The following is a 16,195-nucleotide window of genomic DNA, read 5'->3' as shown; positions in this document are numbered from 1 at the left end:
TGTAAATAAGTCCATTTGTATCATTTTTTTTAGATTCCACATGTAAGTGATATCATATGATATTTGTCTTTCTCTGTCTGATTTACTTCACTTAATATGATAATCTCTAGGTCCATCCATATTGCTGCAGATGTCATTATTTCACACTTTTTTATGGCTGAGTAATATTCTTTATCCATTCATCTGTTGATGGACATTTAGGTTGCTTCCATGTCTTGGCTACCGTAAATAGTGCGGCTGTGAACATTGGGATGCATGTATCTTTTCAAATCAGAATTTTCTCTGGATATATGCCCAGGAGTGGGATTGCAGGATCACATGATTAACTCTATTTTTAGTTTTTTAAGGAACCTCCATACTGTTCTCCATAGTGGCTGCACCAAATTACATTCCCACCAACAGTGCAGGAGGGTTCCTTTTTCTCCACACCCTCTCCAGCTTTTAGTATTAATAGACATTTTAATAATGGCCATTCTGACCTGTGAGAGTGATACCTCATTGCAGTTTTGATTTGCATTTCTCTAATAATTAGCAATATTGAGCATCTTTTCAAGTGCCTGTTGGCCATTTGTATGTCTTCTTTGGAGAAATGTCTATTTAGGTCTTCTGCCCATTTTTTTTATTGGGTTCTTTGTTTTTTTGATATTAAGCTGTATGAGCTGTTTGTATATTTTGGAAATTAATCCCTCGTCAGTAGCATTGTTTGCAAATATTTTCTCCCAGTCCATAGGTTGTCTATTCATTTTGTTTATGGTTTCTTTTGCTATGCAAAACTTTTAAGTTTAATTAGGTCCCATTTGTTTATTTCTGTTTTTATTTCTATTACTCTAGGAGATGAATCCAAAACAATATTTCTGCGATTTATGTCAAACAGTGTTCTGCCAATGTTTTCCTCTAGGAGTTTCATACTATCCAGTCTTACATTTAGGTCTTTAATCCATTTTGAGTTTATTTTTGTATACGGTATTAGAGAATGTTCTATGTTCATTCTTTTACATGTAGCTGTCTTCTTATCCCAGCACCACTTATTGAAGAGACTTTCTTTTCTCCATTGTAAATTCTTGCCTCTTTGTCATAGATTAATTAACCATAAGCGCATGGGTTTATTTCTGGGCTTTCTATCCTGTAACATTGATCTATATGTCTGTTTTTGTGCCAGTACCGTACTGTTTTGATTACTGTAGCTTTGTAATATAGTCTGAAGTCAGGGAGCATGGTCTCTCCAGCTCTGTTCTTCTTTCTCAAGATTGTTTTTGCTATTCAGGGTCTTTTGTGTTTCCATATGAATTAAAATTTTTTTTGTTCTATTTCTGTGAAAAATGTCATTGGTAATTTGATAGGGATTGTATTGAATCTGTAGATTGTCTTGGGTAGTATGGTCATTTTAACAATATTGATTCTTCCAATCCAAGAACATGGTATATGTTTCCATCTGTTTGTGTCATCTTGAAGTTCTTTCATCAGTGTCTTACAGTTTTTGGAATACAGGTCTTTTGCCTCCTTAGGTAGGTTTATTCCTAGGTATTTTATTCCTTTTGATGTGATGGTAAATGGGATTGTTCCTTAATTTCTCTTTCCGATCTTTCATTGTTAGTGTATAGAAATGCAACAGATTTCTGTATATTAATTTTGTATCCAGCAACTTTACCGAACTCATTGATGAGCTTAGTAGTTTTCTGGTAGCATCTTTAGGATGTTCTATGTATAGCATCATGTCATCGGCAGACAGTGACAGTTTTACTTCTTTTCCAATTTGGATTCCTTTTATTTCTTTTGCTTCTCTGATTTCTGTGGCTAGGACTTCCAGAACTATGTTGAATAAAAGTGGCTAGAGTGAGCATCCTTGTCTTGTTCCTGATCTTAGAGGAAATGCTTTCAGCGTCTCATCATTGAGTATGATGTTAGTTGTGGGTTTGTCATATATGACCTTTATTATGTTGAGGTATGTTCTCTCTATGCTCACTTTCTAGAGAGTTTTTATCATAAATGGATGTTGAATTTTATCAAAAGCTTTTTCTGCATCAATTGAGATGATCATATGGTTTTTATTCTTCAATTTGTTAATGTGGTGTGTCACACTGATGGATTTGTGGATTTTGAAAAATCCTTGCATCCCTGGGATAAATTCCACTTGATTATGTTGTATGAGCCTTTTAATGTACTGTTGGATTCAGTTTGCTAGTATTTTGTTGAAGATTTTTGCATTTATGTTCATCAGTGTTATTGACCTATAATTTTCTTTTTTTGTGATATCTTTGTCTGGTTTTGGTATCAGGGTGATGGTGGCCTTATAGAACGAGTTTGGAAGTGTTCCTTCCTCTGCAATTTTTTGGAATAGTTTCAGAAGGGTAGGTGTTAACTCTTCTCTAAATGTTTCATAGAATTCACCTGTGATGCCATCTGGTCCAGCAATTTTATTCACTGGGAGTTTTTAAATTACTGATTCCATTTCACTACTGTTAATTGTTCTGTGCATATTTTCTATTTCTCCCTGGTTTGGTCTTGGGAGACTGTACCTTTCTAAGAATTTGTCCATTTCTTCTAGGTTGTCCAATTTATTGGCATATTGTATTTCTGTGGTGTCAGTTGTAACTTCTCCTTCTTCATTTCTGATTTTGATTTGGGCCCTCTACCTTGTTTTCTTCATGAGTCTGGCTAAAGGTTTATCAATTTTGTTTATCTTTTCAAAGAACCAGTTTTAGTTTCATTGATCTTTTCTATTGTTTTTTTTTTTTAGTCTCTATTTCATTTATTTCTGCTCTGATCTTTATGATTTCTTTCCTTCTACTAACTTTGGGTTTTGTTTATTCTTCTTTCTCTAGTTGCTTTATGCATAGGATTAGGTTGTTTATTTGAGATTTTTCTTGTTTCCTGAGGTAAGCTTGTATTGCTATAAACGTCCCTCTGAGAACTGTTTTTCTGTGTCCCATAGGTTTTGGATCATTGTGTTTTCATTTTCATTCGTCTCTAGGTATTTTTTGATTTCCTCTTTGACTTCTTCAGTGATCCATTGGTTGTTTAGCCTCCACGTGTTTGTGTTTTTTTGCAGTTTTTTTTCTTGTAGTTGATTTCTAGCCTCATAGTGTTGTGGTTGGAAAAGATCTTGATATGATTTCAATTTTCTTAAATTTACCAAGGCTTGCTTTGTTGCTCAGTGTGTGATCTATCCTGGAGAATGTTCCATGTGCACTTGAAAAGGATATGTATTCTGCTGCTTTCAGATGGAATGCTCTATAAATAGGCCAGCTGATCTAATGTATCATTTGTGTTTCCTTATTGATTTTCTGTCTGGATGATCTGTTCATTGATGTAATAGGGAGCTAATGTCCCCCACTATTATTATGTTACTGTCAATTTCTCCTTTTATGTCTGTTAATATTTGCCTTATATATTAAGGTGCTCCTATGTTGGTTGCATATATATTTATAATTGTTATATCTTTTTTTCAGATTGATCCTTTGATTATTATGTAGTGTCCTTTGTCTCTTGTGACAGTCTTTATTTTAAAGTCTATTTTGTCTGATATAAGTATTGCTACTTCAGCTTTCTTTTGATTTCCATTTGTATGGAATACCTTTTTCTATCCCCTCACTTTCAGTCTGGTGTGTCTCTAGGTCTGAAGTGAGTCTCTTGTAGGCAGCACATATATGGATGCTGCTTTTTTTATCCATTAACCAGTCTATGTCTTTTGGTTGAACCATTTAGTCCATTTATGTTTAGGATAATTATCAATATGTATGTTCCTATTGTCATTTGGTTAATGTTTTGGATTTGTTTTGTGGGTCTTCTTTTTTCCCCTTTCTTCTTTTGTTCCCTTCTCTTGTGATTTGATGACTATCTTTAGTATTATGTTTAGATTTCTTTTTCTTTTTTGTGGGTATTTTTGTTTTGTGTTTACCATGAGGTTTCTGTATAGCAATCTCTCTATATATAGATACCTTGCATTTGTACTCTACTCCCTTCATGATTACTGTTTTTGATATTATATTTTACATCTAATTGTTTTTTGTATCCCTTAACTTCTTATCATGGATACAAATGAATTGACTACTTTTGTCTTTTAACCTCCCTACTAGCATTGCATGTGGATGATTTCCTACCTTTACTGTATGAAGACTGAACTGTTTTTGAATTTGAGCTTCTCTACTTAATAACTTTGTGACTGTGAGCACATTAAGTATACTACTTCAGTGTTTTTTTTTATTTCTAACATGAGAATAACAGTGTCTACCTCAGCAATTACCCAGAGAATGAAAGGGGATAAATGTTAATTTAACATTTAGCACAGTACCTGGCACATAAGAAGCACTCTTTGAAAGAAAGCTGTTATTATTATTATTTTGAATGATAATAGAGATCCAGGAAAGGTCTTTATGTGTATGTGTGTACTGTTTAGTAATTCTGACCAAGGTTATGGTAAACTGGCTGGAGAAACAGGCAGTAGTGAGACATTTGGAGACTTGTTGCAGAGATGAAGAAATGATGGAGTCTGAACTAAGGCAGAAGAGGTAGAGATGAAAAGACTACAGAAGTTGGGGACAGACATTATGTGAGGCATTTCTGAAGTGTGCTTATAAGTCTGAGTATTTGCGTAAGGATGGAAGGTTAGAGAGAAGGACGGGTTAAAGTTATCCTAAAGTCAGGGGCCTGTGGGTGTTGACTAAGAATAATACATATAATGAGGAAGTTTCTAGAGGAAGCTGGTAAGTTTGGGAATAAGGGATGGACTTGGAGACTATCTATTTCCAAATTGGTTGGTGAAGCCATGGGGAAGAAGGAACAATCCAGAAAAACATATAAAGTGAGAAGAGGAAAGATGAGAGGGCCTGGGGAAAAATTCCCCAGTTTAAAGGTTGGAAAGTTTAAGAGTGAGAGAGAAGAATGATCAGAGGGACAGGAGGAGGCTTGGAGACAGTGGTGTCATGGAAGCAAAGGGAAAATACATTTCAAGAAATGAGGGATAGTTATTGGGATAATAGAATGCATAATAAGTAGGCTTATATGTAGTGGCTTTGCACATGAAGCTTACAGTTTTTTGTAAAAGTCAAGTTCAGTGTGTGTGTGTGTGTGTGTGCACGTATGTGTTTGTGTGTGTGCACGCACGTGTGCGTGTGTGCTTGCGTGCATGTGTGTGTGTGTGTGTGTTGGGAGGATGCTCCACTCCAGGAAGTTATTCAGGAATCCAGGTTGATGCAACCAGACAGTTTTGATCCTCACTTTCTGGGGTCACCTTGAGAGTAGATTCCCCATACCAGACAACAAGGAGAAGAAAAGAGCTTGAAGAAAAAAAGGAGGAGGTGAAACTGCTCAAGGTCTGAAGTAGCACAGAGCACATCAAATGAAGAGAACCCAATCACACAGCCACACCTAACTGCAAGGAGGGCCAGGAAATGTAGTCTAGCCGCGGACCCAGGAGGAAGAGGACCTGCCAGTGGTCTCCTCCACAGGAAGGTTAAGAAGTTTGGTTTAAAAGAAGACTGAAGAGAGTGTGCAGTTTGGCAAGTAGGCATCATTGGTGACCTCCCTCTGCAAGAATATTTAGCAGACCCCTGGAGGTGGAAGTGGAGTGGCCAAATCTAGGGCTCAGCTGATCATAGGAAGAAAACAGGCTGCACTTCACACCCTTGTTCTTTCCAGGAATTACCAGGAGCTATCATCAGCCTGAATTCTAGTCACCTGGCTGCTACAGGGTGGAAACTAATCAACAGAATCAGGCCAAAGCTTTTTCTTTCTTCAGAAAACTTCAGGGTGTTGCGATCACTGTGGCAGTGTTCCCAGAGCTCCAACTTGACTTGTCTGGAGTCCAGCACCTCTCCCCCCCCCCCCCATAGCATGCGTGGGCTGACAGGGGTCAGCAGGGAAGGAGGCATCTGCTGCCTTGGGGGTGTGCAGTATGTGTGCACACATTCCTGAGTCTGTGTATCTTCCTGTGTTGTCTATTTGAAGATGACATTTGTACTCTGTCCCTCTTTGGAGAGTAGGGGTCTATGCCATTTTTTTGGTAACAAAGTTTAATTCTTAATTTGCTTATTTTCCAGGAGCTAAAACTGCAGATATCATGAGGTGATTCAGTGTACAATCACTGTCATAAGAAATGCCCTTGCATAGGCTTAACTAAAGAAAATAATCATCTTACACACACAAACACACACACCCCAATTCACATGCTGAAGGCTGTTGTTACAAACTTCTAAGTAGGGCTTTTTGTGGGGGGCTGGCTAGGATAGTGAGAATTCTGCCCCCTCAAACACATGTACTTAATCACCCATTCAGCCTGCAAATTTTCCCAGCAGGATATGTAACTGGGTTTCTCCTGGTGGACTGGATTCATTCTTATCAATTGAGCAAACATTTATAGAAAGCCTTCTGAATCTGAAGCACCCACTTTAGGCCCTGAGAATTGCTATAAAACTCCCATTACACTATTTTTTCCTAGGGTATCTTTTTAAGCTACATCATTAAGTGTTCTTTTAGCTGTTTCAAAGTCTGCTAGTTCCATGGGAGAATCTGGAAGAGAGAGAGAAATTTTTTCACCAAAGGGATGAGGGCTGGTGTTATTTTTGTGACTTCCCCAGCTCTGAGAGGAGAGCTAGGCTCTGCATGTGTGGTACAGGCTGTTGATGTAGGTGTTATATGGAACCTCGATCTTCCAAACTGTTTCTCTGTGAGTCTCTGTGAACTACAAGCTTAGCCAAGCCTTGAAGTCACTGGGATGGTTGAGTCACTAATTTAAACTAGTTGAACTAAGCAGAGCATCTCCCCAACACACCCCCCCACACACAATTTGAATTATAATTCATAATTCTTTAAGCATCATATTTCTCCCAATCTGACACTAATTATAAAAATTCAACTAAAGCATAACCAAATAGAGGAATGGAAGATAGAGAAGAGGTTTCAAATAAGAGATACTGTCTTGTAGTGGTGAAAAAAAAAATCTATTGACATGGAGACTAGTAGGGGTAGGAGGAAGATTTTAGGAAGGGCGTTGATAAAACTAAAGTCCTGGAGGAGAAGAGATTTAAGAGGTGTCAGGCAGGGCAGATGGAAGAAATGAGATGGGGAAAGTGGGAGACTCAGGACAGAGATTGCCACTGCCAAGAAGGCTGCCTGTATCATTTTGATATCAAGACTAAGACACTCTTCAGTTATTCCAAAAGAAAGGTTCTTGACAAGCACAAGATCTTTTAAAAATCATCTTGATCATCACCTCATTGTACAAAAACCCAGTTAACTTCCTTCCATCTGGGTGACGTCATCTCTCCCCATCCAGAATTGCACACAGGGAGCTTTCATCCTACCTCCATGAGCTAAATGGACTCTCAAAGGCAAATGATATTTAATTGATCTTCACTTTTTCTAGCACTTTACAAATTTGAGGTTTTCTACTAGAATGATTTAATATAGTTTTAAAATATCCTCCTTTTAGCTATTTGTGTCCTTTTTGGAGGTGTTAAATGTGGAAGCAATTATCCCCTTCATGACAGGATTTTTTTTTCTTGGCTCAGTAAAGCTTTGTGCTTTGTGACACCTGATGCGTAGGTAAGGAATCGGGCTTAGTTTCTATTAATTTGCAGTTTCTTTCCCTTAGAGACCTGAAGGGGTAGGATGTATGCTTCTCTGAGAGATAAACCACAATCTGTTAAGTGTGTAGGAGGACACTGAAAGTTAGAAAAGATTATGTTCTAGAAAAGTAAAATGTGAAAATCTTCCTTTTGTGTTACTCCATAACCATGGCAGAAAGGCAAAAAAGAGCTGATTAAGTGGTTTCATAGGAAGTAACCTAGAAAAGGACAGTCTTTTGGGTTGAATTACTTCTTGTTAGTCTAAACTGGAATCTTTTTAAGAGTGTGTGAAGCATCATATTTTTAGTTGATGGGCCCATGGATTTGAAAGGCTCAGGTTCCTACCAGTGTTCAGAAAGCTGGGGCACCGCCAACAGAGAAGATAAAATAAGCTCCCAGATTTCGTCCAGGGTGTCTGATGCGTGCCAAGAAAATGTATTTTTCACATTCAAAGAGAATAGGTTTTTGTCGTTGTTCAAAGAATGATGAGCACACCAGAGTAGATGTTTTGCGTTCTGCCTAAACTGTGGCAGTAGTGAACTGTCTTTGAGAACATGAGATGTTTTATTCCATGTGAAACTGAGGTCAAAACACATTAGAAAATGCAACTGCTTTCTCCATTTTCAGATTCTAGCAAGAAAGTAGATCATTTCAAAGTTGCCTAGCAGACTGACACTCCCCAAAGATCAATAAATCTCATCACAGGGCTGGAGGTGGATAGGGATGGCATGTCAGAAGGAGTTTTCAGAACCCAATGAGCCTTTGTGAAACATGGGAAGTATTTACAGGGGGTTGACGTCAATAAGAAAAGGTCAATTAGGGCAAAATCATCATAATAATTTTATAGAGCATTTCCTCCTGGACAGCCATTTTACTAAGTCCTTTATGTGTATCATCTTAGACATCTATCATCTCTAGGAAATAGTTATGATTATCATCTCCTGCAGATGAGAAAATCAAGGTAGAGAGAGGTTAAGTAATTCTATCAAGGAAATACTGCCCATAAATAGGGGAGGAGAGGCATGGAGAGTACTGAGGCTGAATTCAAGGAGCCTGAGTCCCAAGACTGTGGACTCAACCATATGTAACCCTGCATCTGGAAATCCTTTTATGATTGAGACAACTGAGGATTCAAAGTCTGGTTGGCTCACATAGATGCTGGCGATCAAGGCCAGCTGTATAGGAAAAGTAGAAATAGATAAAGTTTGCCTTTGGTTTCCCTTGACTTCTCTTTATCCCCCTTCGAGGATTCCCACTACTTGTTCTAACCCCACTTCTGATTGCAAATTCAAGTTTCATTTCTATAGGATTTTTTTTTCTAGAAGGGATTACTGTTGGAAGTAAATTATGATATTAGTTTATAAAGGCTTAAGGAGTGACTCCTCTAAGGGGTCTTGGTATTTCAATAGGAAATTTTTAAATGATAAAATGTTTTCAAGACACATGGGGTCATTTCTAAAAGTGATGCTTCAATCTTCATTTCAAACCAACGGGGATGGTATTTTTCAACTGGGGGCTCTGTCTGAGTCCTGAATGCACATTGCGGAATGGCGGTGGCAACTTTCTTGTCTCTTGGAAAGTCCTCTTTTATTACAGAAATGGGAAGAGAGAGTTAAAGGCAGGAGGAAACATTTTGAGGATGGGGAGTGATCCAAAAAGGGGAAAGAAAAGCATGAAATCTCATAATGGGGTGCTGAGTTCAAATTCCACCTCTGCCAGTGTCTAGCCATACGACTAGAACGTGTGCTGGCAGTCAGGACCTTCTCAATCAGTGTTGATGCCCTCCCCTTCTCCCCCTGTCACACTGTCTGTGGGTGAGGGTTGAGGGGAGGGGGCAGATCAGGAAGGGAAATGGTAAAGATTGATGGAGGAGAACTGTCCAGAAGAAAAAGACACTAAGTTGTAAGGCTAAGTTAAGGTGAATCAATTTTACTGCACTCACTCATTCATTTAATGGATACTTATTGATTGCTTCTGCAATTCTCTTGGGTCTGAGACTTAAGACTCACTTGGGTCAGCTCTACACTGTTAGAAATGCAGATTTTGCAGAATCGTGTCTTGATAACACTTAGAATCTGATAAACCCAGCCAACCTAAGGCATGAAATCGTTGCTGGTATCTTTCTCTTGATCCTGATTCAGATATAGCTTCCAATGAGAACTTTGGTATTTTCCAATTGAGAAAATACCATTTTCTGTCTTACCACATTATCCTAGAACACTGTGACCAGAACACCTTATTTAATCAGCACATATTTAATCAGCAAATCTACCACTAACCATGGCCACTGCTCTCTCTGGTAGGCACACACATGTGGTTGGGAAAATATCAAAATATAGTCATTATTTACCTACTTCTGAAAGTCCACAGCTCCTGAGTTAACCACAGCAATAGAAATCACACAGGATGATGTAAACCACTGGATTATTAACAGCTACCCTGGATTTTAATTGAGGATTGTGAGTTACATTCTTATTCTTCAACTAAGACCATGTACAACATAGTGATGCCTGATACCTCCAGCTCTTGGCTTGAGATTCAACAGGTCAAGAAGCATAGATATTAGTCTGGACTAATTTCAAGACTGAAAAGAGGTGATCTAAGTCATTCTGCCTTGACTATGCTTTTGGGAGTTTGTACCCAAGTGCCCCCTGAGTGTCCTGGCCTCACCAGCCTGCACATACAAATAAGGCCATGGTGAAGTTAATTCCCGAATTTCCCTGACCTTGTTGCTCTCTCATTACAAAACTGCTGTACCTCTCCAGCCAAACTCTCCTACCTTCTCCCAGCCTGGAGGGCTGTCTCACACATGCTCAGGGAGAAGTTTGCACCCACTGAGTACAACTGCTGCCTCACTGGCTCTGCCCAGCATTTGCTGTGCCAGTTGACACTCCTCCTTGGGAAAAAGGCTGCTTTCCACAGACATTGTACCCTGGGACTTCCCAGCATGTCACCTGGTGCCATGTGTTCTTCAGGCTTCACCAAACTGCTGGAACTACAGTGTGTTCCACATAGAAAAAGAAAGAGAGAATCTTCCCCTCGCTAACTCGGTACCCTACCTGTCATCTGGGCCCTGACCTAGAACTGCCAGGCGTAAGTAAACAGCTTTTTCAGATTATGCCTCTCTCCCCTCCACCTCCCTGATGCATCTCATGAGGTAATGTAGGGACGGCGGGAGAGCCATGTCATCTCCTCCATTGTTTTCAACTCTGTCCATCCCGCCCAGATCCCCACAGGCCAACTTTGCCCCTTCTCAGTTCTGCCAAAAAACAAAGGCCTTTATGAGTATCCACCTAGACAATGTATACCTCATGGGTCACTGACCTCATCTTCCCAGTCTCTATTTAGGCTCATCCAGGCCCATGATGCTACCTATTCATGAAATTTTCTGGTTTTGCTGAGTTCATAAACGCAAGGGAACTGAGGGGTCTGGTGGTGATTGGAGCCATCAACAGTGTAGACAATCCACATGAGGACCACCCCCAGTAAAGGGCGTCACAATAGCAGACAGAGGAGCTGCTTTTGAGGAGTTTATTAACTCATTCCAGCATGACTGCCTGCTGAATGAGACGGAGCTCAAAATTTGGAAGGTAATTGGCCTAGAAGATACCTCTGCACATAGCTGAGAAAAAGGTATTTGTTCCTGTGGGCTTCAACACAGCATGGACGTTTAATCTCTGACCTTCAGTTCTCCTAGGGCATGAGAAGGCAGGGAGTTGTGGAATTCAGAGAGAGGGAAAGGCACACTGTCTTCATCATGTGGACTTCAGAGGAGACAGGGAGAGAGAAAACACAGGCAGTGATGTAGCTCTTTGTACAAATGTAATGTGCCATGTTTTAATGACCAGGATCCTCAGGGCTAGGCAGTAAGAAGGCACTGTTTTCTTTATGACCTCATCCCCTCTTACCTTTTGACATAAAACAGGACCTCCAGTCATTAATTCTGGAATCAAAGACCTCAAAGTCTTGAAAACAACCCAGTCCGGATTTGAAGGATTCATCAGGGACCAGTTCACCACCCTCCCTGAGGTGAAGGACCGGTGCTTTGCCACCCAAGTGTACTGCAAGTGGCGCTACCACCAGGGCAGAGACGTGGACTTTGAGGCCACCTGGTATGAACGAGTGCTAGGGTCTGGCGCTGGTGGAGGTAGTGTCTGCCCTCTTTTCCCACAGTTCATGGAGTCTTCCATCTGAAAGGGAAACTTGGAAGCCATTCAATTCCGCCTCCCCATTGTAAGACATCCCTTCTGATGGATAACAGAAAGAATACTGGTCTTACTTTGAGTTAGTAAATCTGCACCAATAGCTAAGATGCTATTAGCTATAATGACCTTGAGCAGACCACCTGATTTCCCTGATCCTCTGTTTTTTAATTGACTAAATCAGTAGTACTCAAACATGATTGTGTATCAGAATCACAATCATGATTCTGAGGACTTATTAATAAGGAGGGCTTATTAAACTGCAGATCACTGAGCCCAACCCCAAAGGTTCTAATTCTGTGGCCCAGAATGGGGCCTGAGAACGTGCATTTCTAACAAACTCCCAGGTGATGCTCATGCTGCTGGACCAAAGGCCACACTTTAAGAAACACGGGATCAAATGAGGATAATGGCCTTGTTACTTCATGGCAGATGCAGAGAGGGCTAAACCAGGCTGACCAACTCGTCCCAGTTTGTCAAGGACTTTCCTGATTTTAACACTGAAAGTCCTATGTCCTAGGAAACCCCTTGGTCCCAGGCAAACTGGGACAAGTGGCCACCCTAGGCTAAATTCAAAATGAGATGACAGTTACAGAAGCATTTTATAAATGATAAATGCTTTAGTATTGTAACGTATGACTCTTTTTTTAACATCCTCAACAAGCAGTGATTAGGCCTCTGAATCCCAGTTTGCTTTTTGAGCAGGTATCTCATTCCTTTGCTGAAGCTCTAATTGTTAGAAACTTCTACCCTGTGATAAGCTGGAATCTGCCCCCTGGTAGCTTCCTCCCACTGGCAGAGTGTTACTCTGCTCCTTTTATTATGTGATAGGTTGGAAATGCTTGAAGAGAATCTCACCTCAATCTTTTTTTCTCCTTTTTTCAAGTGTTCCCTATGGGCAGCAGTCTGATGTATTTATGTTGAAAAGAGCACGAAATTGAGCCAGTCGGGGTACAAGCTGGGCCTCCCACTAAGGAGGGGGACTGAGTAGATCATTTAACTTTTAGCTCAGATTCCTCATCTCTAAATTGGAGATAATAATAGTACCTGCCTCAGGTATATTGAGAGAATTTAATGAAGTAATTACATAAAATACTTAGCACACAGCCTGACACGGTAATACCCCTGAAAATGCAGCAATTCAAGCAAAGGGCCAAGCCAAGCAGATTAGAATACTAGGAAGTCCTCTTCATAAATTCTTCAAGCATGGAGGGAAACTTAGCCTGGAATGCCCACTGGGCCCTGGTGCCAGATTATGAAGATAACCTAGTTATGCTCAATACGTTTATTGACTTGTGTGCATGTGTGTATGCGTGTAGGGAAATGGGAAGTTAGGTTTTTTTTTTCTTTTTGGCATTACAGGATATTAATCCTCTCTAAAACCAGCAATGAAATTGTTTTTGGGGAGACAGAGAGGGTACCGCTTCTTAGCTTCATAATACGTTCCCCAAACACCACCCTGTGAGAGCCCTCAGTTCTCTTTTCTGTGCTTTAGGGACACTATTAGGGACGTTGTCCTGAAGAAATTTGTTGGACCCTATGACAAAGGCGAGTACTCGCCCTCTATCCAGAAGACCCTCTATGACATCCAGATGCTCTCCCTGAGCCAAGTTCCTGAGGTAGGTTTTGTCACTTGCCATTCTGAGGACTGAGAGAACTTGTGTCTCCTGTCAGCTCTGAGAAAGAGAGTTAAAATAAGAAAGTGGAAGACACATGAAAAATGACATCTGTTGTTGCTCAAAAGCTTGTTATAGCAAGTGAGAAGAGAATAAAAAAATGTAAAAATCTGTTTAACCTGAAAACACAGGCCACTGCTGTAGTTCTTTAGTTTTGTTGAAAATTCTGAGTCTCTTCAACCTGCTACAATTTAGGACACTCAAATGCCCTGAAGGAGGGGTAATTATCCCAAGGGTCTATGCTTCAGGAGAGCCAGAGAATGAAGGATAAATGCAGAGAGATTTCATCCATCCATCCATTTGATATTATTGAATGGTTATTATGTCTCTGTCAGCACATGAGGAAATCAGAGATAAATTAGACATCGTCCCTACCCTCAAAGAGTTCATCATTAAGTGAAAGAAGAAAATAAGTAAACTAACAGTTCAATAGAGAATAGAATATTATGGAAATTCAGAGGAAGTCACCTAACTCTGGTGTAGGGGATAGTGCAATCCAGGCTTTCTGGAGGAAGAGGTATTTGAGCTGAGTCTTAAGGGACTGGTAGGGGTTATCTGAGTTCATACTCAAGGGTGAAGGAGGAGGTAGGTGTGGAGACAGGAGGCAGCATGGAACAGTCATTTACTGCTGAGGCTCTGCCACAAGTGAAGCTCCAGGAGCAAAAGTCTTTCCATGTGCCTAGAGATGAGTTGGGAAGCAGATTGGGAAGCCCTTTGTGGGCTTCTCTGTAGAGTCTGTATTTTATCCTGAAAACTCTTAGGAGCCACTGAGGGGTCTAAGCAAGGTGTGGCACTACCAGATTTGCACTCTAGAAAGACCACTCTGAAAGACATGTGATAGATTAAAGGGATGATGGGTCATAGACAAGGAGACCTGTTGGGAAGCTGTTGCAGAAAACTGGCAACAAGGATGTGAACTAAGGCCATGATGGGATGGAGAGGAACAGAGTCATCCTTAGACCTGGGCACAAGGGACTCCTGCCACGGCCCACACACCCCCTCCAAGCCCTCCTCTAGCTATGCCTCTCTCCGCTGGATGAGGAGTCAGTGGGACCAAGGCAACAAACACTTCAGGAGCCCGTGCTTCCCCTTCTAGACAATTCTCTGGATATTTACATCCCAGAATGTCCTGCCCAAATAACCCCGAGACTACTTCCAGAACCTGTGCAAGCCTGTTCCCCAGATCTATCCCCTAAAGTGCAAGTCATGCCATTAGTGTACCCTTAAGCCCGAGAGTGAGAAAAGGGGCAGATGTTTGCTAGAGGTATGAATGGGACTTGACATGCAAGCTGGGGTATCCACCCACATGAGTCCAAGAGAGAAGATGGGATGGCCAGGGCTGAGGGCTGGCTCTTCTCATGCTGCCAGGTCCTGGCATGATGCTGCAAGGAATCAGAGAATTTTAAATTCGATCCTGACCTTCCAGATTGTGATGAAGGAATATTTGTCAAGTTAGAGGGATAGAATATATTTCACTTGAAAGTACTTTAGCTTGATTCATAACTTTTAAATCATTAAACATCTGGTATGGGGACATCCAATTATACTCTTACTCCAGGGCCTGCAAATGTTAGGGACAAGCCTCGAGAGGAGGGAATGGATGGAGGGGGAATTTAAGAGGTTGACGAGCCAGCACCAGGAGGCCAGTTGGATGCTGCAGATGTCCCAGGTTTCTGACCCAAGGAGATTTTACTTTTCTGAGAAACGGATTTCATACACAGAGAGAAGAGTGGGTCCATCATTTAATAATAGTACTAGCAGGAGAGAACAGTGTCAAGCAGTAGAGGAACATCAGAGGAACATCTCAGAGACAGGTAGGATCTGAGTAATGAGCTAGTGGGTAGTTGGGGGTTGGTGGGAAGGAGTAACAGAGACAGATTCACAGTTTCCGCATGTAATGCATATTGTTGTGGATTTCAGATAGAAACTATGGAAATCAGCCTGCCAAACATTCACTACTTTAACATAGACATGTCCAAAATGGGACTGATCAACAGGGAAGAGGTAAGAGAACTTTAAACATATTTAAAGCACATTTCCCCCACCCACTCTTTACCCCTCTTTATAAACTTAGGATGATACTATCCCCTGTCACAACTCCTAACAGCTGTTGCTTTTGGAATATTTATAGTTGCCGCTGTTTAGAGCCCTCTTAGACTCTGGCCTTTCACTGTCTGAGGGTGGAGTATGCTAGAAGTGGGTGAATACTTATAAAGGAAGGTTGGAAGTTGCAGAGAGTAAAAGAAAAAGAAAGAACAGAGTGTGCCCAAAGAAATAGCTTTGAGATATACTTCTCCAAAAATTGCCCCAGAAGGTCACAGCTCCATTATTCTTCTATCATGAAACGATGAGGAGAAAAAAAAAGATTCTATTTTCATTTTCTTCTATCATCTCTAACTTTTAAGTAGTCAATTTAAGTGGAATACAATATACACAAAAAAAATGAAGATATTTGTGTTTCTAGTTGCATTTACAGCAGGCAAGATGAGGAAGTTCATTTTTTTTTTTTTTAGAAATTTCATGTAATATCTGAAACATTTATATTAACATATTTCCATATAAATAACCCAAAGAAAGTTTAGTATTAGTTGTTTTGTTTGTTTATTTGTTTATTTCTTTGTACTGCAGGTTCTTATCAGTCATCAACTTTATACACATCACTGTATACATGTCAATCCCAATCGCCCAATTCAGCACACCACCATCCCCACCCCACTGCAGTTTTCCCCCCTTGGTGTCCATACATTTGTTC

General features: G+C 40.4%; 1 protein-coding gene across 1 annotated transcript in view; it reads left to right on the top strand.

Moving 5' to 3' along the window:
- LOC132360350 (uricase) overlaps positions 1–16,195 on the top strand; it is a 40,642-nt gene that overhangs the window by 16,569 nt on the left and 7,878 nt on the right. Inside the window, exons 5-7 of the mRNA XM_059915445.1 lie at positions 11,491–11,677; positions 13,263–13,386; positions 15,364–15,447. Of these exons, the coding sequence (XP_059771428.1) occupies positions 11,491–11,677; positions 13,263–13,386; positions 15,364–15,447 (395 nt within the window). The remainder of the gene's footprint in view (positions 1–11,490; positions 11,678–13,262; positions 13,387–15,363; positions 15,448–16,195) is intronic.

Source organism: Balaenoptera ricei, chromosome 1, assembly GCF_028023285.1.
Source record: "Balaenoptera ricei isolate mBalRic1 chromosome 1, mBalRic1.hap2, whole genome shotgun sequence".
NCBI lineage: Eukaryota > Metazoa > Chordata > Mammalia > Artiodactyla > Balaenopteridae > Balaenoptera > Balaenoptera ricei.
The sequence above is the reverse complement of the archived record's forward strand: the minus strand, read 5'-3'. Positions and strand labels throughout refer to the sequence as shown.